Source organism: Narcine bancroftii, chromosome 4, assembly GCF_036971445.1.
Source record: "Narcine bancroftii isolate sNarBan1 chromosome 4, sNarBan1.hap1, whole genome shotgun sequence".
NCBI lineage: Eukaryota > Metazoa > Chordata > Chondrichthyes > Torpediniformes > Narcinidae > Narcine > Narcine bancroftii.
In genome coordinates this window covers 259,182,234-259,204,841 of record NC_091472.1, presented here as the reverse complement: position 1 = coordinate 259,204,841, position 22,608 = coordinate 259,182,234, and the positions used below count along the sequence as shown (strand labels likewise).

The following is a 22,608-nucleotide window of genomic DNA, read 5'->3' as shown; positions in this document are numbered from 1 at the left end:
CTCTTCAGTTTTTATACTTAGCACTTTACAGTCTGTATAAAACATTCTACCAAGATGGAAATTATTGTTTCTGAGTAATTCAAAATTATATTTTAATTATTTCTGTCAAGAAGCACTGAGAAAGACTATTGTTAATATTATAAAATGAACCATTAAAAATATTGCTTTTGAAGTTTGCATCTGCTTGTTGTTGATATGGATGAAGAGATCTCAGTGCTACAGCATTTATTGTCTTTGCTGTCTGGCAATATTTTAGTTGCTTGTAATTGGTTTAAAAATATATAGTGGTTGTGCACTTTATGCACGAAGAAAGTTTATGATGTAGACCATTAACAGTTTGCTCATGTCGCAACTTCAGTTTGGAAAAATAATGATGTCTTTCTTTAACAAAGTGATGCTTACCCACACAATTAGAACTTCCTTCAGTGATTGAAAATGCTGAAAATAATCAGCAATTTTTGGTGGCTCTATACAGAGATAAATAAAATATTTCATTTCAACAATATTTCAAAATAGTTCTCCATTGATCCAGTTTGACGTGTAAGGAAGTTCCCTTGAAAGTTTGACTTTCCTTCAGATTTCTAGCATCTAACCATTTTCTTTATTCTATTCTGCCAGAATTTGAGTGACTCAGTCCTGTTTTGTGCTCTGTTTCTGTTTCTCTCAGGTGGAACTCCATTTACCTGGTGGATAGGAAGGACCAATGAGAAGCACACTTACTGGGGAGGTTCATTGCCTGGAGTTCAGAAATGTACTTGTGGATTGCAAGGGAGGTGCCTGGACAACATGTTTCACTGTAACTGTGACGCTGACAGAGATGAATGGTACGGTGATATTCCGACTACCCATGGACATCAATGCTACTTTTCAGCGCTGACCCTCTATCCCTTGATTCCCTGTGTATTGTATGAGAATATTAACCACAATATTGTATGATGGGGGCCCCTCATGACTTCTATGCATACTGGTATCATTTCCAATTCTGTCCACAAAGAATCAGAATTTATTGTCACGAACGTGTCCCAAAATTTATTTTTTTGTGGATTCAGCACAGTGCAAACATTCATATAAACCACCTTACAAAATAAATTTTAAAAAGGGCAAGAAAATGTTAAAGTAAGGTCATGCCTGTGGTTCATTGTTCATTCAGGAATCTGATGGCGGGGGGGTGGGGGTGGTGGGAGGAGGGGGGAAACTGTCCTCGTGCTGCTGAGTGCTCGTCTTTGAACTCCTGGACATTTTTCTCAAGGTGAGCAGAGTGAAGAGGGCACGGGGATGGAGAGTGAGTGTTCTTGAGGATAGAGGCCGCTTTCTTAAGATGCAACTTCTTGTAGATGTCCGTGATGTCGCAGGCCAAGTTAATAACCCTCTGGAGTATTTTTTTCCTGTCCTGAGCATTGGAACCTATTTGTACATATCCACGACAGGACAGTCATCACCAGTCCTTGGTGCAAAACATACAGACACACAACCAGACATAACTCACATACAGATAAACAATACATATGCAGGACAAGTATTTAATCTACACAAACAAATAAATACATATTGTTTTGTACATATTAGAGTCTCGGATGGTTCGGGTGAGCAGTTCTTTCAGTCATTCAGCATTCTCACTGCCCGTGGGAAGAAGCTGTTCCTCACCCTGGTGGTGCTGTCTTTGATACTCCTGCATCTCTTACCCCATGGGAACAGCTGAAAGATATTGTGTGCCGGATGGAAGGGATCCTCAATGATTTTACACCCCATCTTTAGACAACGATCCCAGTTGATCACTTTAATGGGTGGAAGGAGTCTCCTGTAATCCTCGCTGCCACTTATGGTTCTCTAGATTGACCTATGATCCATTTTCTGCAGAAATCATACCCTTCTGTGGCGTAGCCAGTCAGAATGCTCTCATTAGAGCTCCTATAGAAGGCTAACATAATAATGGCCAGTAGCCTTTCCCACTAAAGTCTTCTCAGAAAGTGCAGTCACTGTTGCACCTTCCTGACAAGTGAGGAGATATTAAATGTCCATGATAGGTCACTAGTTAAATGAACTCCAAGGAACTTGATGCTCTTCACTCTGTCTACTACAGAATTGTTGAAATGTATTGGAGGGTGGGCATTCCTTCTCCTCCTGATCATCTCCTTCATCTTGTCCACATTAAGACTCAGTTTGCTGCTCTCCCACCATATCAAGAGAATTTCCACCTCTTCTCTGTAACAGCTGTATGAATGTGAGAGCTAATCTATTGGACTATTCACAGAAGAACTCAATCACTCACACTGTAACAGCATTGAGCTAACCGCTACGCTAATTGTGCCTCCCTGCCCAAAACAATATCTATTGCTTTTTCCTGCTTTACTCTATAAAGTTTGTCAAATTTGATTTTCCCTTCTGAAACCCATGCTTACTTTGTCTTATCTTCCAATTCCTCAAGTTATTTGATCGTTTATCATAGATTCCAAAATTTTGGTAAGAGAAGTATCAGTTTAACTAGACTCCAAATACCTTGAGCCAAAAGGGACAGGATTGAATTGACATTCTCTCTGCCTCCATTCCCTGGCCTTCTCCCCGTAACCCTTGATGCCCTGACTAATGAGATATCTGTCAATTTCTGCCTTAAATGCATCCAACGACAGCGCTTCCACAGCTGCTTTTGGCAACAAGTTCCACAGACTCACAACATTCTGACTAAAGAATTTTTCCCATATCTCTGTATTAAATCAATCCCCTTTTATCCTGAAGTTGTGCCCTCTTGTCCTAACTCTAACCCTAACTCTAACCCTAACCCTAACCCATGGGAAACATCTTTTCCACATCTACTCTGTCCAGGACTTTAAGCATTCAAAATGCCTCTGTGAGGGCCCACCCCCCCTTCATCCTCTATACTTCATCAAGTACAGTCCAAGAGCCAATAAATGTTCCTGATATCATAGCTCTTTCAATCATTCCTGGTATCATTCTAGTAAGTATTCCCTGAACCCTTCTCCAACACCAGCAGGTCTTTTCTCAAATAAGGTGCCAAAAACTGTACACAGTACTCTAAGTGAGGTCTCACCAGTGATCTATTGATCAGGATACTGTAAATAATTCCACAGCTTTTCTTTAAAGTAGTGCCACAGTATTTTTTTTGCATCCAACCAAAGATGAGAGGGAAATTCCTCATCTGAAGAATAACATGTTTGACAGTGCAATATTCTCTCACCTTCGATCATTGTGCTCAAGTGGGATTTGTTTCGCTTCCTGACGAAGGTAGAACAGGTCCACAAACTGAAACATACCCAATGCTTAGAAGAGAATTCAGGGAAAGATTGAAAGAGTGCAGAGAAAATTTACTTGGATGTTGCTAGGACTTCAGGAACTGAGTCACAAGGAAAGGTTAAACAGGTTAGGACTTTATTCCCTGGAGTATAGAGCAATGAGGAGATATTTGAAAGAGGTATTTAAAATTATGAGTGGTATAGACAGAGTAAATGTAGGTAGTCTTTTTTCCACTGAGCATAGGTGAGGTACAAACCAGAGGTCATGGGTTAAGGGTGAAATGGGAAAGGTTTAGGGGCAACATTATAGGGTACTTTTTCACACTGATAGTGGTGGAAGAGAGGAATGTGGTGCTATAAATGGTGCGGTTCCTTGTTCTACCACATTCTTCCTTGGTAGCGCTAATCAGAACTATTCCAGAACCTCAACTGTTTTATATAGTTCTAGCATCATCTCTCCATTGCACCATCAGACATCTTCACTTTAATTGAATATCTTTTCTGTGAATGAGAAAAACATTCTCAGGAGTATAGTGTTGTTCGGGCCAAATTACTAACCTCTCCCTCCATGAAACACTATTTAAATCTGCATCTCTGGACTATCATTTACCTGCCAATTTCACCTCAGCTGGTGCATTTTGATTATTCTTATCCAACTTTGGTAACTGGCAGCTGAGAGGTGCAGGACTACCAGCAGGAATGCCGGCTCCCAATGTGATAAATGGCTGCTGAAGACAGAGCTGTCAGTTACATCATCTGAGTGAATCTGCTTCATCCTGGACTCTTGACATGTTAGATTTCTGAGGAGCTCCAATTTAAAACACAAAACATTTGGATGTCTGCTGTCACACAAATCTTTTTCGAACATCAGTCTTAACTTTTCTCTTTAGTGACTTTCCCCAGAAGCATGCAAAAGTACTTCTGATAAATCACTCCTATATCTTCCTAACAAGGATCCAGTACTAACTGTTACATTCTTATTGACCATCTTGTCAGTGGCCGAAGAATGAAATGAATTTACATGAATAACATTTATTCTTAATATGACTGGCTGTTTCAGTCCACTTAATTCCTTTCTGTGGCAGGCCAATGTCAACCTTGTCAACTGGGTGATTCAATGATCTTTTCAAATTTTAATCCATATATTATTGTACAGACATATATTGCCTTTCATTTGAGTCAGAGTTTTACAGCACACAAAAAGGTCTTTTTTGCCAAATTGTCCAGGCCAACCAAATCTACTGCTGAAAATAGTCTTCGCTCCATTAAGGACGCGTTTAAAAGGTGGTGCCTCAAGCAACTTATATCATCAAGGAACCTCACCACTCAGGCCATACTCTTTTGTCACTACTTCCATCAGAAAGGAGGAACAGGAGCCTAAAAAAAACCACAGTCAATGTTACAAAAGCAGCATCTTCCCCTCTGCCATCAGATCTCTGAAAGGACAATGAACCGATGGACACTACCTCGGTTTTTTTTTTCTTTATTTTTGCACTGATTTTTTTGTTAATCTTGTGATTATGGAATTGTAATTTATAGTCATTTTGCATCATGTTCTGCACAATACTGCTTCCACAAAAAAAAACAAATGTCATGACATTCATGGCAATAAATCTGATTCCAATTGCCTGCACTTTTCCCATTTCTCTCTAAAACTTTCCTACCCATGGCTAAATGTCTTTAAAATATTGCAATTGTACCTGCCTCTACCACTTTCTCTGATAGCATGTTCCTGTATATTCAGCACCTCCTCTATGAGGGAGTTGCCTTTCAAATCCCCCTTAAAGCTTGAGAAATGCAAAACTGCAGATCCTGAAATCTTGAATAGAATCAAAGAAACATAGAAAATAGGTGTAGGAGTAGGCCATTTGGCCCTTCAAACCTACACCACCATTCATTTTGATCATGGCTGATCATCCACTCAGTACCCTGTTCCAGCTCTCTCTCTATACCCCCTGATCCCCCTAGTCACAAGTACTAAATCCAGCTCTCTCTTAAATATACCTATGGAACCGGCCTCAATCACTTCCTGTGGCAGAGAATTCCATAAATTCACCACCGTCTGAGTGAAAAAAATTCTTCCTCATCTCAGTCCTAAACGACTTCCCCTTTATCCTTAAACTGTGACCCATGGTTCTAGACTTGCTCAACAATGGGAAAAATCTTCCTGCATCTAGCCTGTCAAATCCCTTAAGAATTTTGAATGTTTCTATTAAATCTCCTCAATCATCTAAACTCCAGCAAGTACAAGCCCAGTCGTTCTAGCCTTACTTCATATGCAAGTCCCGCCATCCCTGGTATCAATTTGGTAAACCTTTTCTGCACTCTCTCCATGGCAATGATGTCCCTCCTCAGATAAGGAGACCAAAACTGAACACAATACTCCAGGTGAGGTCTCACCAAGGCCTTATACAACTGCATCGATACCTCTCTGTTCCTGTACTCAAATATCCTCTTGATATGAATGGCAACATACCATTCACCTTTTTTACTGCTGCTGCACCTGCATGCCCACGTTTAATGACTGATGCACAGCAACACCCAGATCTCTTTGCATCTCCCCTTTTCCTAATTGGATACCATTAAGATAGTACTCAGCCCTCCCATTCTTTCCTCCAAAGTGGATAACCACACACTTATCCACATTATATTGCATCTGCCATGCATTTGTCCACTCACCCAACCTGTCCAAGTCACCCTGCACACTCTTAACAGCCTCTACACGGCTTACAATGCCACCCAGCTTCATATCGTCTGCAAACTTGGAAATTATGTTTTCTATTTCCTCATCTAAATCATTAATATATATCGTAAATAACTGGGGTCCTAGCACTGAGCCTTGTGGTACCCCACTAGTAACTGACTGCCATTCCAAAAAGTACCTGTTTATTCCCACTCTTTGCTTCCTATCTGTCAACAAATTTTCTATCCACCTCAATACCATAACCCCTATATCTTGTGCCTTAAGTTTGTATAGTAATCTCCTGTGTGGGACCATATCAAAAGCCTTCTGAAAATCCAGGTAAACCACATCCATTGGTTCTCCCCATCCACTCTACTAGTTACATCCTCAAAAAATTCAATGAGATTAGTCAGACACGATTTTCCCTTCATAAAACCATGTTGGCTCTGACCAATGAATTCACCACTTTCCAGATGTGCCGCAATCAGATCTTTAATAACTGACTCTAACATTTTCCCAACTACCGATGTCAAGCTAACTGGTCTATAATTCCCTGATTTCTCTTTCCCTCCCTTTTTAAAAAGTGGAGTTACATTAGCCACCCTCCAGTCCTCAGGAACTACTCCAGAATCTAAAGAGTTTTGAAAAATTATCAACAATGCATCCACTATTTCAATGAACAAAGAGAAGCTGGAAAGATCCAAGGGTCAGGTAGTATCCACGGATCCACGGAGAGAAATGGTCTCTCAACGTTTCAGTGGAAATTTAGCTGGTCAAACAATATACTTTATATAGCAATGATAAAGACATATAACCAACGTTTTGGGCTTGAGCCCTTCATCATGGTATGAAAAAATGTAGACAGGTGCCCGACCAAAATGATGGCGGGGAGGGGCAGGGAGAGGAGCACACTCCCAAAAGCAAGAGGTAATAGATGGATAAGGGAGGAGGGTAGACCAGCAAGCAGGGGGAGAAGGGGTAGCTTTGTGAATGTAGAGGGCAGGAGATGGAGAACTGGAGAAAAGAAGACCAAGGGGAAGGGAAGGGAGGAAGAACAGAGTGTAGGCTAGCAGAATCTGGAGAAGGCGATGTCAATCTGAAAAAGTCCACATTTCAAGTTAGGACACTTAATTGAGGCTAAAGTAAGAAGTGGTGACATCAGGTATAAAAAGGGAGAGGAAGGGGAGGGGTTGAGGAGATAGGCTGATGGACAGAAGAATCTGCGTGAGGTGGAGGGACAGGTAGACAAAGAGACAACTGCAGGAGGGATAAAGGTTGGAGTGAAAAGCAAGGACTGGATCTGAGCAAAGTGAAGGGATGAAGGTTTAGGGGAGACATCGGATCTTAAGATTTTTACACAGACAGTTGTGGGTGACTGGAACAATAGGGACATTTAAGAGACTCTTACACAGGTACATGGATGAAACAAAAAAAGAGGGTCATGTAGTAGTGAAGGTTTAGTTTTTTTTTGTAGGTATATGTAGATCAGCACAACATCATGAGCCAAATGGCCTGTACTGTGCTGTAATGTACTATGCTTTATGTTCTATGGAAATAGTGGCACTTGATTGGAAACCCCTAAATTTGTAAAATTCAATTGTCATGCCACTGGGTTTAATTATATGTTGTTTCTCAGGTTCACATTTAGCCTCATCCTGGCAGTGCATGAAGCCAAAGACATACATATAAGTGTGGGAATGGCGAGCTGAAGTAAAATGGCTGGCCAGTGGTGGTTCTGCAACCATAGAGCCAATCAACAGAGAAACAGGCACTTAGGTCCAGCTGCTTAATGCCAACCAAGCTACCTCTCTTAGCTTGTCCTATCTGCCTGCATTTGGCCATATCCCTCTTGACCCCATGCATTTACCCTTCCAAATGTCTTTTAAAAGTGATATTTGCACCTGCTTCCATTATGCCTGCGTCTATGAACTCCTCTGGCAGTTCATTCCATTTACACACAACCTTCTATGGGCAGAGGTTTTCTTTCAGTTACTTTCCAAATCTTTTCCCTTTCACCTTAAACCTATGCCATCGAGTTTTAAGACTTCCCTAACCTGGGGTAAACACTAAGATTGTTCACCTTATTCAAGAGCCACTTGAATTCTTATCCCTCAATAAAGTTACCTCTCAGCTTCCTCTGCTCCAGAGGAAAGAAAAAGTCCTCTTCCATCTAGTCCTGGTATCATCCTCAATATATGCAATGTTCTCAATACCATTCTGAATGGTGCTTCTCTATTATGTATTCATGGACCAGGATTCAGTGGGGATATTTTCAGAGGCTTTGAACACATCCTTGAATCTTATTCTCTTTTTACCTGGTAATGGGCAGGAAGACTCCTCTGTTAGATATGAAGATCTCCTTCTTGAAGATGATCCCAGTGACACTGCTTCTGAGGTTTTCTGGCACGTCTTGATGAGGACAATATGGACGATGAGGCTGAAGTTCTTCACCACTGAGTTTTCAAACTTCAACAGCAATGCCATCTGCTCCCACGGCTTGCTTGTCATTAATTGGCCTTATCAACTTTCTTCTTAGTCAGGAGTGGCTGAACTGTTTGCTGTGGGGTTGGGGGAAGTGGAGGAGGGGTGGTGAGATGCTCATGCCATGGACAAAATTGTAATTGAAGAGTTCTTCAATGTTCTTTCCATTGAATGCTGGCTGCCTTTCTGTCCTTGATAAATTAATCTCCGTTCTTGGCTCTCATCAACTTCGAGTATTTGGGCTACAGATTACTGATAGCCCTGGTGAACCTATACAAGTTATGGATGTAAGCAAGTGGTCTCACCACTCTGACGGTCCATCAACCTGGACCCAAATTACTGGTAATCCACATACAAATACCTTGAATAGCAAAGTGGAAAACAAAACAGCAAAGAGTTGAAATGCCAGCAAGCATTTGAAAAAGAAGGTTTGAGGAATGAAAAAAAATATAGGCAAAAAATTCTCCTCTACACATAATTGTGAAAGGTTATGAACCACCAAGTAAAAATGTCAAAGCAGGCAGTGTCAGCTGGTTTAATAAGCAATCGTGAAGAGAAATGGAATGAAAAGATGTGGTGAGAAAGGTGAAAAGATCAGCAGATTAAAAAGAAACTAATCTTTTCAAGTCCTCTCGTTTCTTTCCTGTTTTTTTTTGTGAGTTCTGCACATAAGATGAAGTAAATGTACAAAAATATCCTTTCACTTCTGTAACCTTTTGAATTGTTTAATTCTTGTCATGGACTGATCAGTTGTCAACCTACACAACTTCTCCTGATTAAATCTAGAGGGAGTGAAATAAGATTCATGCAGGATTTGAAGCCATTTCAGTTTCAATCATGCATTCAGACAAGCCTTATGGCCATTAATCCACATAAACCTCAATGAAATCCCTGAAATGCTGCGCTTATTTCTTTGGACATATAAACTTTGCAGTGATTGAAATGGTTACGGAGATTAGAGGAAGGCTAGGGACATTTTATTTCCTTCCATTAATAGGTGCAATCACATGATTCATTCAAAAGTTTATCGACTTTAAGGAAGAGATGGCACTCCATGGGTTAAAATACAACATTGGTGATCAAATATTTACATTTTGGGGCACAATGTTCAGGCAGGAGCTAGCATCTGAAAAATGTTTATTTCGGGTTCAAGTTTACTGTCACATGTATCATAGATGTTTTGATAGAAGTTATTTTGCAAGCAGAGCAGTAGACATCTCATACAAAGTACAACAAGACTCGATGCAAAAAAAAATAGAAGTACAGAGCTACAGAGGGGGATCAATTGGTGAGGAGGAAAGGCATGGGTTAATTCCAGTGGGAAAGAAACTCCTTGAATCTTGTGTGGATGATTTCTCACACTTGAGAATCTTCTTCTGAATGGGAAGGTGAAAAAAGTGTGGCCAGAACTTGGTGGGGGAGGGGGCCGTGGGAGGAAGTCTTTTAATATATTGGGTGTTTTTCCCAAGACAGCAGGAGTTATCGATGGAGTCGGTGGAGGGGAGGGAATTGTTTATGATGGATTGAGCCACATTCATAATCCTCTGCAGCATATTATGATCTTGGGTCGAACAGTTTCCATACATCCTGATATGTAGCTTTTCAAGGTAAACTTGTAGAAGTTGATGAGGGATGTTGATGAAATGGCAAATTTCCTCAGGCTTAAGTAGAGGAGCTGGTGCACTTTATTCCTCCTCCTCTGGAAGAGTATAACCGGCTCCTTGGTCTTTCTGACATTGAGGGAATGGTTTTGTTGTCCTGGCATCAAGCCACACATCTCTCTCTCTCTCTCTCTCTCTCTCTCTCTCTCTCTCTCTCTCTCTCTCTCTCTCCCCCCCTCTCTCTCTCTGTACATTGTTTCATTATTGTTAGAGATTCTGCCTACAGTGGTGGTGCCATCTGTGATGGAATACATTTGAAAATCAGACTTTTTGGATTAAAACCAGAAAACATCATAAATACCAACAGGTTGGACTGCATCTGTGGAGAGAGAAAACTGACATTTCTTGATTTTTTTTGGGGGTGGTATACAATGGAATGGGGCTGATCCAGAGAGTGGAATTTCTGAATGTGAACCCCACCTGCTTGCAATCACTGCACTGAATGAGAATGGAAAATTTCCTGGCAGAGCTGGATGGTGAATCTTCACCCGGCACAGTGCAGAGTACCCCAACATAAATTAACCTCTTTTCCTTTAGAGATACCATGACTGCACACAAACATTATTGGATTATGTGCGGCCATATCCTGTTGAGTGGAATCAAATCTCTGATCAGAATATCTGCATTGAAGTTTAGGTTTATTGACACATGTACTGAAGTACAGTGAGTGTTTGTTTTGCAAGCAGTCCAGCTAGTCAACTCATAAATAGTACAGCAATAAAATCACAGTGCATTGAAGTAGTAGCAAACTTACAAGGAGCTGAATAACAGAATTAACTGCTGATACCCCTAACAGAAGAAAAACTGGGTCAGGGTCCTGCATTAGAACCATCGAGCATTGAAAAATTTGTTAAACTTTTGAAAATATGCATTTATTATTACTGACATAATTCAAAATATATAAATAGGAATAATCACCAATATTAACATAAATTTAAACAATTAAATTACATTTATAAAACAAAAAAAAAAGTACAGGAGCTGGAAATCTGAAATACAAATAGAAAATAGAACTATCGGACTTTTTCAGCACTCCTGAGCAAGTGAGGCAGCATCTGTAGATAAAGAAACAGAGTTAACATTTCATGCCTATGATATTTCCTCATTGCTTGACATTTCATCTGCTGAGGATTTTCAGCACTTTCTGTTTTTTTTTTAATGATTGACTTTCCCCTTTAACTCAATCTGTAGGCATTGGATTATATTGGAATGTTGTACTAAGTCAGATTGGCGAGGGATCTGAGTTACGATTTCCAAACATAATGCTGACCTTGGGCCTCACTGCTGTTGCCCATGGAGACCCACCAGGGTTTCATTGGCTGAAGAATTGATTTCAGCCAGTAACATTTGCTCAATGGAATTTGAATTTGGACGTACAGCACAGTAACAGTGTAGGAGCCTGCTCAAATAGTCCAATTAAACTATTTTCCCTGTACATTTTTGGGAGGTTGGAGGAAACCGGAGTAACTGGAGGAAATGCACACTGACATGGGGAGAACGTAAAATCTCCTTACACACAATGCTCGATTGGAACTCGGATCTCTCGTGCTGTTGCACTAATATTGTGCCATCTTTTATTGAAGAGTGAATTATAGGCATGATTGTCAGGATACAACTTCACGCCAATGCTGACAGTAAAAGTTATTTCATAACTCATCACGGATTCAATTTGTTGCAGTGAATGGGTGTGAAATCCAAGTCCTTGGGTATGTTTAAAGCAGAGGTAGAAAAGTTCTTGATTATAAAAGGAATCAAAGCTTATGAGGAGAAGGCAGGAAAATTGAGTTTAAAAGATAGTAACTCAGCCATGATGAAATAGTGGAGAAAGCACGATGAGCTGAATGGGCTAATTCCACTCTTACATCCTATGGTCTTATGGTCTTTAAACTTTCCCTCTCTAACCTTAAATAATCTACTCTAGTATTTGACATTTTCATGCTGGGAAAAAGATTTTGACTACTAGTTTTCCCTTTTACAAACCATTTTCTGCTTTAGATTTCATATTTCGGATTTATTGTCAGAGTAAATACATGAGATTCACATGTATTAAACTGTACACAGCATGAACATGTAAACAAAATCCAAAGAACTGTAAACAGATAATGAATGTAAATAAACTGTGCAATACAGGGAGAGCAAAAAAAATAATAATAATAAATTGCACAAGAAAAGTTCTTAAATGAGTCCCTGATTGAGTTTGTTGTTGAGGGGTCTGATGGTGGAGGGGTAGCAGCTGTTCCTGAACCTGGTGGTGTGAGTCTTGTGGCACCAATACCTCTTTCCTGATGGCAAAAGTGAGAATAGAGCGTGTGCTGGATGATGTGGGTCTTTGATGATTGTTGCTGCTCTCCAGTGGCAGCATTCCCTGTAGATGTACTCAGTAGTGGGGAGGATTTTACCTGTGATGTCCTGGGCTGTGTCTACTAACTTTTGGAGGGCTTTACTCTCAGGGGTATTGGTGTTTCCAAACCAGACCATGATGCATTCGTTCAGCATACTTTCCACCATACATCTGTAGAAGTTTGCCATGATTTCCGGTGTCATACCAAAGCTCTGCAAACTACTAAGCAAGTTGAGGTGCTGGCGTGCTTTCTTCACGGTACCATTGGTGTGTTGAGTCCAATAAAGATCCTCTGAGATAGTGACTCACAAGACCCTAAATGTGCTCACCCTCTCCACCCCTGTTCCCCCAGTGATCACTGGATTGTAAACCTCTGGTTTTCCTCTCCTGAAGTCAACAATCAGCTCCTTAGTTTTGGTGACAATGAGTGCAAGATTGTTATTGGTGCACCATTCAGCCACGTTTTCAATCTTCATCCTGCATGCTGACTCATGCGACGACCCACTGCTATGGTATTGTCAGCAAATGTGTAGAAGGTGTTATTGTCATACCAAGCCACACAGTCAAAGGTGTAAAGAGTGTAGAGCAGGGGGCTAAGAACATAGCCCTGTGGTGCTCTGGCAACGATGAAGATAGTGGAGGAGAAGTTTTTACCAATCTTCACGGATTGTGGTCTGGAGGTGAGGAAATCCATGATCTGATTATGCAGTGGAGTATTAAGTCCCAGGTCTTGGAACTTGCTGATCAGTTTTGAGGGGATGATGGTATTAAGTGCTGAATTGTGGTTGATAAAGAGCATCCTGATGTATGCATCTTTGCTGTCATGGCTTTCTGTTGATATAATTGCTACTGGTTGATAGTCATTAAGGCAGGTTATTGCACTCTTCTTGGGCACTGCTATGATAGATGCCTGTCTGAAACATGTGGACACCATACCCTGCTGAAGTAAGATATTGAAGATATCCATGAATGCTCAGTAAGTCGATCAGCACCGATCTTTAGTATTCGGCCAGGTACTCCATCTGGGCTAGTTGTTTTCCTCAGATTCACTCTCCTGAAGGCAGCACGCATGTCATCCTCAGATACAGTCAAGGTGGGATCATCAGGGGATGTGGAGGTGTGGAGGGATGGTTCATAGCTGTTATTGTCATCAAATCAAGCATAGAAGGCATCAAATCAAGCATAGAAGACATTGAGTTCCTCTGGGAGACAAGCTTTGCTACTTTACCGGGTTTAGTTTTGTAACAGGTTATGGCATTTAATACATTCCACAGCTCTCGGTGTCCCTCGTTGTTTCCATTTTCATCTGGAATCTCCACTTCACCTGGGAGATAGCCCTCCGCAGGTCATACCTGCTTCTGCTGTACTGATCTGGATCTCCGGAATTAAATGCCTGCAATCTGGTTCTCAGCCGGTTCCGGATTTCATCGTTCATCCATGGTTTCTGGTTGGGGAAATCCCTGAATAATTTGGTGGGGACACACTCATCCATAGCTGCTTTGATAAAGTGTGTGACAGCCCGGGGTGGTGTGGTTGAACTTCTATATTATAGATCTGACACCCTTCATTGATCACGTCCTCTGAAGCTGTCTGTGTGGAGTTTGAATGTTCTCCCAAAGGCCAAGTGTGTTTTATTCCCAATGCTCTGGTTTCCTCCCACACCACAAAGATATGCTGACTGGTAGGTTTGGAGAGTGCTTAGAGGAGGTACATAAGGATGATTTGGGGAAGAAAAGAGTTACCATATAAGGAGTGTTTGACATCTCTTGGCCTATACTTCATGGAATTTAGGAGAATGAGGGGGGATCTCATTGAAACATTTTGAATGTTGACCAGCATGGACAGAGTAGATGTAGAAAGGTTGTTTCCCATGGTGGAGAGAAGAACACGAGGGAATAACTTCAGGATTGAAGGGTGTCTCCTTAGAACAGAGATGTTGAGGAATTTATTTAGCCAGAGGGTGGTAAATTTGTGGAATTTGTTACCACAGGCAGTTGTAGAAGCCAAGTCATTGGGTGCATTTAAGGCAGAGATTAATAAGTTCTTGATTAGCCAGGGCATCAAAAGTTATACGGAGAAGCCCGGGGAGTGGGGCTGGGTGGGGAAATGAATCAGCTCATGATTAAATGGCAGGCAGACTTGATGGGCTGAATAGCCCATTTCTGCTCCTATGTAATTTGGCCTTATGGTTTTAACTAGCTGCAGTTAATTACTCCAAGTACAGGTCTGTGAAAGAAGAATCAGGCTGGGGGTTGATGGACACTCGAGAGAGAATAGGTTACAGGGGGATTGAGATTGCTCAGAGACCAGAATCAATTCAAAGAGCCTGTAGGAGAAAATAAGAATAGCAGGTGGAGTTGATGTTAAAACAACAGATGATTTATTAAAACAGATACACCTCAGGAGTTCAGCCAAAACTGATCTCCTGAGCTTGTTATGGCACAGGTATTATATTCTCAATGATCAGATAACAGCATCTGCAATCTCTTATGTCTCTACTTCCTTCACATCCCACATCTGGCTCCATCTACATTTATTTCTAATATTCTCTTATCCGTCTCGACCTGTCACCCACCAGTCAATGTCTACTAAGTAAGAGGGTTACACCCACATGCAAAATACTGCAGACGCTGAAAGAGTGAAATAAAAACAGGCAACACTGGAAATATTGAAGTGAAAAGATTGGGTGGCATGGTAGCGGTTAGTGCAACGCTGTTGCAGTGCCAGCGACCAGGGTTTGAATCCCATGTTGTTTGTAAGGAGTTTGTATGTTCTCCCCATATCTGTATGGGATTTCCACTGGGTGCTCTGGTTTCCTCCATCCAGAAAGACATGTTACCATGTTATATGTCTAAAAGTTACATTCTATACATTTAGAGGACATGGGTTTAAGATGAGATGCGAAAGATTAGGGCTAAAGGGCAATGGGTGTATGGAAGGAGTGGTCATGGAAAATAATGGAGGGCCAGCATCAAGGGGGTGCATTTGCAGGCATTGCCCCCCAATGAGGAATTGTGATCCCCACCTACTCATGCCCACTAACCCCCCAAAATGAGATATTGTGAACCCCCCCCCCCACCTGCAGCACGAGCATTGCTAGTATCACTAGTCTCCACAGAATATAAGCAGCGCATTTGTCTGTTACATCGGAAGGAGGGGGAAATGGTGACAGTGGTGGCGCATGGAGGAGGTTCATGGTAGATAGGTAGGTAGGTACCACCCCCACCCAGCTAAGCGAGTTTTTGTACATTAGATTGTACTCCCCGCCATTACCCTAATGCCCCCCAATTAGATGTTCTGACACTGACCCTGGTGAAATTACAACATTTAAAAGACATTTGACCAAGTGCATGGATAAGAGAAGTTGGCAGGTACATCGATTAGGTCAGCAAGGCAACTTGGCAAGCCGGTTTCCATGCTCTATAACATTATGGCTTTATTTTATGTGCAACAACATGGCAACTTTAGATGACTCAGCCTTGCATAATATTACCTCCAACACTTCAGCTGCTGGAGTACATACCGAGTTTGGCATTCAGTGCAGGTTTTCTGACTCAGCAGTCAGCTAGCCTTCAGGTTTTCAGGAGGCGGGGTTAGAAAGGATTAAAAAAACTTTTTAAAAGTAATGTCAAGATGTCTGTGGGCTTGTGCTCCTCCGCCTGCCCCTTCTCCCCTAACCACATTCTCTAAGCACCTGCCTGCTTTTTGCTTATACCTTAAAGAAGGGCTTAGGCCCAAAAAAGTTTGTTATATGGATGCTGCAAGACCTGCTGAGTTCCACCAGCATTTTTCTGCTTTTTCACCAATCAGAGCATCTGCAGACTTTCCTGTTTCACTCAAGATCAGTGGCATTTATTTTCATTACTCCCACAGATGGTTGTTAATAAGTTGCCATCATACTTGTACACCTTTGTCTTCTGTTCATGACTTTCAAGTCAACTTTATTATCATCTGATTGCACAAGTACATACAACCTGATGAAACTGTGTTCTCCAGTCCTTGGTGCAAAACACGCAGACACACAACCAGATATAACACACATATAGATAGACAATGCATATTGCGTACTGTATTCATATCTATATCCGAGAGAGTCTCGGATGGTTAGTGTGAGCATTCCTTTGGTCTTTCAGCATTCTCACTGGCTGTGAGAAGATCTTATGATAGACCTCCAGATTCTATTCTATCCTTCTGGAATCAAAGTTTCCCACTTGCTTGACTATTTCCAGAAGTCTCTCATTCAGTTATAGATCACCAGCATCTGCAGATTTTTTTCCCTTGTATTTGAGGTCCCTAGATTTGGATTTCCATGAAAGTGGTAAGGTTTTTGCTGCTTCTGCAAACCATGTTTGATGCTCTGAAGTGAGCGACTCGGATCCTGCTGTGAGCACCACTCTTTGGTTTAACTTTGGAGCCCTTAATGCTGCCATTTCCTGTCAGTTTCATTCTGGAAGTTTTTCAGTGCAAGTCATTGGAATGAGACTCAAATGAAAGAGAGATAGCTTTCACCTCTATGAACTCGCCTAATGCCTCCGTCAACAGTCTCAGATATCAAAAAAAGGAAGGCAGAAGGAAGGGAAGGAGACAAATGTATGGTTTATTCTACAGAACAAAAAAGAGAAGTTACTGGAATCAGAAGGTCAGTTTCAGTGACTTGTTAGCAACATTCCAGTCATGGCATGTCCCAGAAGGCTATCGAAAACTTCTCTACAGGAGAGCATTCTTTCCGTTTGCATCACTGCCTGGTTTGGAGGTGCCAACAGTCAGAACAAGAAAAAGCACCAGCAGGTTGCTAACTCGGCCTGCGACATCACGGACACCAGTCTTTACTCCACTGAGGACATCTACAAGTGGCAGAGCCTTAAGAAAGCAGTATCCATCCTCAAGGACCCCCAGCCATGCCCTCTTCACTCTGCTACCCTCAGGAAAAATGAACAGGAGCCTGAAGATGAGCACACAGCAGCACAAGGATGGATTCTCACCCTCTGCCATCAGATTTCTGAATGGACAATGAACCATAGCCTCACTTTGACTTTTTTCTTGCACTCATTTTATCTATTTTATTTATTTGGTACCGTGGTTCATATAAATGTTTTCACTGGGATGCTGCTGCAAAGCCACACATTTTCAGACATGTTCATGACAATAAATCCTGATTCTGATTGCCATTCTGAACCATATGATTGGCATGCATTCCCAGTGGGAATCCCACTTCATTCCCTCAAGACTGCTGGCTGATCTGAATTCTCCACCACACTTTTCATCAATCGATATTTCTTTATTTTTCTAATCTGTTTGTAAAGGAAAGGATTCAACGTTGAATTTCTATCGATCTATTAGTATTTTTTTAAAGATAGGCTGTTCCTTGGTGTTGTTTCTTTCTATATTTCAGTCTACACAGCTGACAAGCAATATTTCATACAGATGATACTTGAATGCAGAACAACAAATCATTTGCTTTGTGTGTTTGATTGTAACATCAGAGGAATTTATGGTCTGGAAGGAAGTAATTTGTATAGTGACACAAAAATAGAGCAATTCAGGCTAATCCCACAGTTATGAGAGCTAAAACATTTCAACCCTCCAACTAGTTGGTATTAAATGTGATAATAGTTTCCCTTTCCAGTCTATCTAAGTGCCTTTCAATTTCATATAATTAACTTCCTCTTAGCCTCGCTGTGATATAAAAATACATCCTTGGCCCATTCACTGGCTCCTCACAACTCCATTTCCATCTTGTTTTCTATTCTCTCTCCTGCAATCATCTCCTCTGCAATGTGACTGAAATTGCTAGCAGTCCACTAGCTCAGACCTGCAGTGGTCCTACATCAATGATAAGGAGCTGTCCTGGAGAGATGGTGAGAAGGCAGAAGATCAGGCATGATCTTATTGAATGGCAGAGGAGGCATTAGGGGCCAATTGGGCTCTTGTCTCTGTTTTGCATCCAACTCTTGGATTCTCATCTCCTTTGCCTCACTGAAATTCACAGTATGGGTGGCATGGTTAACGTAGCAGTTTGTGCAACAGTATTACAGTGTCAGCAATGCAGGTTTCAATCCAGAGCTGCCTGTAAGGAGTTATCCATGTAACCTGTGTGGGTTTCCTCCTAGTGCTTGGGTTTTCTCCCACCCTCCAAAAAAGTATATAGATTGTTTGTGAGTGGCATAGACTCGTGGGCCAGAAAGGCCTGTTACCATTTCCATTTCTCTAAATTAAAATTTTAAAATTATATATTATCTGCCTGCCCTCCAACTCTTCCCATTCATACAATGTCCAGATAACCTTGCTTGCATCTTATTCCCATGGATCCTGGTCTTACCCAATCAGGAGACAGACTCTCCTTAACTCTGCACGACCTGCTGAGGTTCTCCAATATTTTTATGGTTGCACTTGACTCCAGCATCTGCAGATTTTCTTGTTTATCCCTCTCTCACTCTCCCTGGAGCTTTACAACCTCCTTTTGTTTCTTTTTTTTAGTTCTGACGAAGGATTACCAACTTGAAACATTGACTCTGCTTCTTTTCCCACCGAGGTAGCCTCACCTGCCGTGTATTTCCAGCATTGTTTGTTCTTTTTTCAGCTTTCCAGCATTATTGTAGCTTTGCTTTCATTTTGACTTCCCTACCTTATCTTCAGGTATCTGTGAACATGCACCTTAAAGTCCCATCCTCCCCTCCACTTTTTGGTGTCCCTTTATTTATTGTATTTTCCCAGTCACTATAAATAAAATAATAAGCACATTTCTCAGTTGAGACCAGGTTGCCAGTATGACTGTTCCACCACCTGGAAGTTGCCCTCCAAGCTACACACCATCCTGACTTAGAAAAATTTGGGGATGGGCTGTGATACATTGGCTCCACCTGTAAAGTTCACAGCCCTTCATAAATTAAAAAAAGGAAAACAATATCTCTACCACTATGCTATAAAGCCATATTTGCCTTCAGTTGAGCTGGCACAATTAGCGTAACGGTCAGTGAGTGACGCAAATTCATATCCAGCGCTCTCTGTAAGAAATTTGTACATTCTCCTCGTGTCTGTGTGTGTTTCCTCCAGATGCTCCAGTTTCCTCTCATCAAAACATATTGGGTTATAGGTCAATTGGGTGTAACTGGGCAGCACAGGCCCATGGGATGAAAAGAGCTGTTAACGTGCTTATGTCTACATTTTAAAAAAAATATATACATATACATATATATATATTTATGTATATGTATTTCCAATTATTTATTGCCTTTTGCTCCTTCCCTTGCCCTTTCTTCTCTCCTCACCCATCCTTTCTGCTTTTTGCTTATACCTTGAGGAAGGGCTTAGGCCCGACAGGTTGGTGATGTGTCTTTACCTCCTATGGATGCTGTATGACCTGTTGAGTTTTAGTGTTTTAGCACAAGAGCTAAATTTGCATTGACTGAATTGGTAATCAAGCAAAGAAGGAGAACTATTTCTGAAATGTGGTTCATCCAGATTAAGCTGAAAAAATTTGAAATACTCACATTGCCATTTTAATTTGAATTTGGTGAATAAAGAGTTTAAGTGACAATGTTTGGTGGCATGAACCCAATTTCCTTATCTCCAACAAGGTGTAGGTAGAAGCTGAACACATTTGATTTATGTCAGTTGTGCTTATGAGCTACTGGATCTTTCAGCTATCGGGCGACTCAGAACCTGATCTAATAATCAGCCCACAAAGTACTCTATGTTGCTTTCAGCTTGTTAATTGGAAGTCTGATCAAACCCTGATTGATTCAGCCAATGTTCTAAACATTTTGCTTAAGGGAATGATTAGATAAAGTTATTTTTACCCTGTGCTGATCCTTCCATTAACTTCCCACTGTTTCATAGCAGCACATTATTCTTATTGCCATATCACTCAATAGTTATGTGAATAGCATAATAAGAAGATGGAAAATGCAGAAGGTGCAGAGTCTAAGATATCAACAGGGCAGATGAATTTTAAATTTCGCTCATCTCCCAGGCGGTCTGATGAAATTCTCAGTGCAGACTCAACTGTTCAGGTCTTCTGCCACATCCTATTTGTTTTGTTCCTCCTGTACTTGATGACGGATGTCATAAAAACACAAGAACAAAATCTATGCAGATGCTGGGGTCAAGTGCAATACAGAAATGTGCTAGAGAAACTCAGTAGATCGTGCAGCATCCAGAGAAAGTAAAGGGTAAGCTCGTCATCAGGAATAAGAAAAAAAAATGCCTGAATAAAAAAGTGGAGGAGATGCAACAAGGAAGGGGTTCCCCTTGTCTTCACCTGCCACCTTATCAACTTCTGCATCCAGCATGTTATCCTCCAGAATTTCTGCCACCTGCAAAGAGATCCCACAACCAGGCACATCTTTCCTTTCCCCTCTCTGTTTTTCAGAGCGACCGCTCCCTCTGGGAATCCCTCATTTACCCATAGCTTCCAACTAAACGCACCCTCAGCTCCCCCGTGATCGCAAGATCACTATTTGTGGCCCCAAACAGTCCTTCCAAGTGAAGCAACACTTCACTTGTGAATCATTAGGGGTCATCTAGTGCTCCCGATATGGCCTCCTCTACATCAGAGAGACTGGATGGAGATTGGGTGATCATTTCATTGAGTACCTTCACTCTGTGTCTGTTACAATAGCAAGGACATCCCAGTGGCTAACTACTTTAATTGCACACATCATTGTCTCATCAACATGTCTATCCATGGCCTCATATTGCCAGACTGAGGCCACCTGCAATGTGAAGGAATGACACCCTTTCTGTAGTCTCCAATCAAACAGCATTAACATTTCCCTTCACACCCTCCTATGTGTCTCTAATTTTTCCTGTCCCTCTGTGTCCTTTCCTCCAGCTCTTCACCTCTTCCCCTTCCATCTCTTATCAGAGAGCTAGCCTTTTAGTCCTCTACCCTCTCCCCATCACGTCTCAACATTTTGTTTCTCCTATCCTCCCACCTATAAGCACCTGTCATGGTACCACTTCCCTATTAGTTCTCCTCGCCTCCTCCCCTCAACATTTAGCATCTCCTTATTTGTTCATATTTCTGACAAGGGCCTCAGAATTGAAATGTTAGTTGCCCTGCTGAGTTTCTCCAGTGCTTTTGTGCATCCTTCACTGCTCCTTCCTCCACCCAGCACCCACTGTACACCCTGACTCCTCTTTAATAATGCCTGTCTTCCTTCTTGATCCTGAAGCAGAGTTTTGACCTAAAACATCACCAATTCATTTCTCTCCATGAATGCTGCCTGACCATCTGCAGAAGGAAGCCGCGTACCCCGTTTTGAATCCGCTGCATGTTTATTCCCAGCTTTGGTCCATTAATTTCTCATCCTCAATCATGTATCCAGCTCTCTTCTACAGTTATACATGCAATTATCTCCCACAACCTGTTCAGATCTTTATAATTGGAGTGAAAATCATTTTTGTCACCTACAGATACTCTGCAAGTGATTTTAAACCAATATTTCCAGCTATTGATCCAAGTACTCAGGAGGAAACTTATCATCCAATGCATGAAACCACTGAGCTCTCATTTCAGCAGTTATTTATGTTTTCTTGACTTTATTACTGCAGCTCACTGACAAAAGGCAAAGGAGGAAAAACCCAACACCCAACCCCAACCAACCAATTTTCCCCTGCAACCGCTGCAACCGTGTCTGCCTGTCCCGCATCGGACTTGTCAGCCACAAACAAGCCTGCAGCTGACGTGGACATTTACCCCCTCCATAAATCTTCGTCCGCGAAGCCAAGCCAAAGATATGATTGATGTTTGTTAAATTCTCATTTTTGTTAATATTTTATTTAAAATTTTAAATCACATCGAAAAATACATATATATATATATATATATATAAATAAAGATGAGTGTGCTTTATGCCTTACTCTTCCCAATTTCTCCCTGGTTTAAAATAAACATCCATTGCTCCTGCATTCTGCTTTCACTCAAGCTGAGCTTTAACCCTTTGGACTCAGTGTCCTTGTTTTCAGGGACTATCAACAAGTGCATATACTCTGTGTCCCCATTTTCTAAGACTGGTTTTATACCCAACCACCAGTTGGTCCATACTGATGTTCATACTGTAGTTTATCTGTGGACCCAGTCTGGAGTATATATTATGAAAGGCTAAAAATGGCCAGAGACCAAAGGGTTAATGGGAATTTGAGGCTGTGCTACAACTCTGGTACCAATGGCACAAGGTCAGCTTCTTCCCT

At 41.4% G+C, this 22,608-nt stretch overlaps 1 protein-coding gene across 1 annotated transcript in view; it reads left to right on the top strand.

Moving 5' to 3' along the window:
* LOC138762456 (contactin-associated protein-like 5) overlaps positions 1-22,608 on the top strand; it is a 762,501-nt gene that overhangs the window by 399,030 nt on the left and 340,863 nt on the right. The window contains exon 10 of the mRNA XM_069936213.1: positions 668-824. Within this exon, the coding sequence (XP_069792314.1) occupies positions 668-824 (157 nt within the window). The remainder of the gene's footprint in view (positions 1-667; positions 825-22,608) is intronic.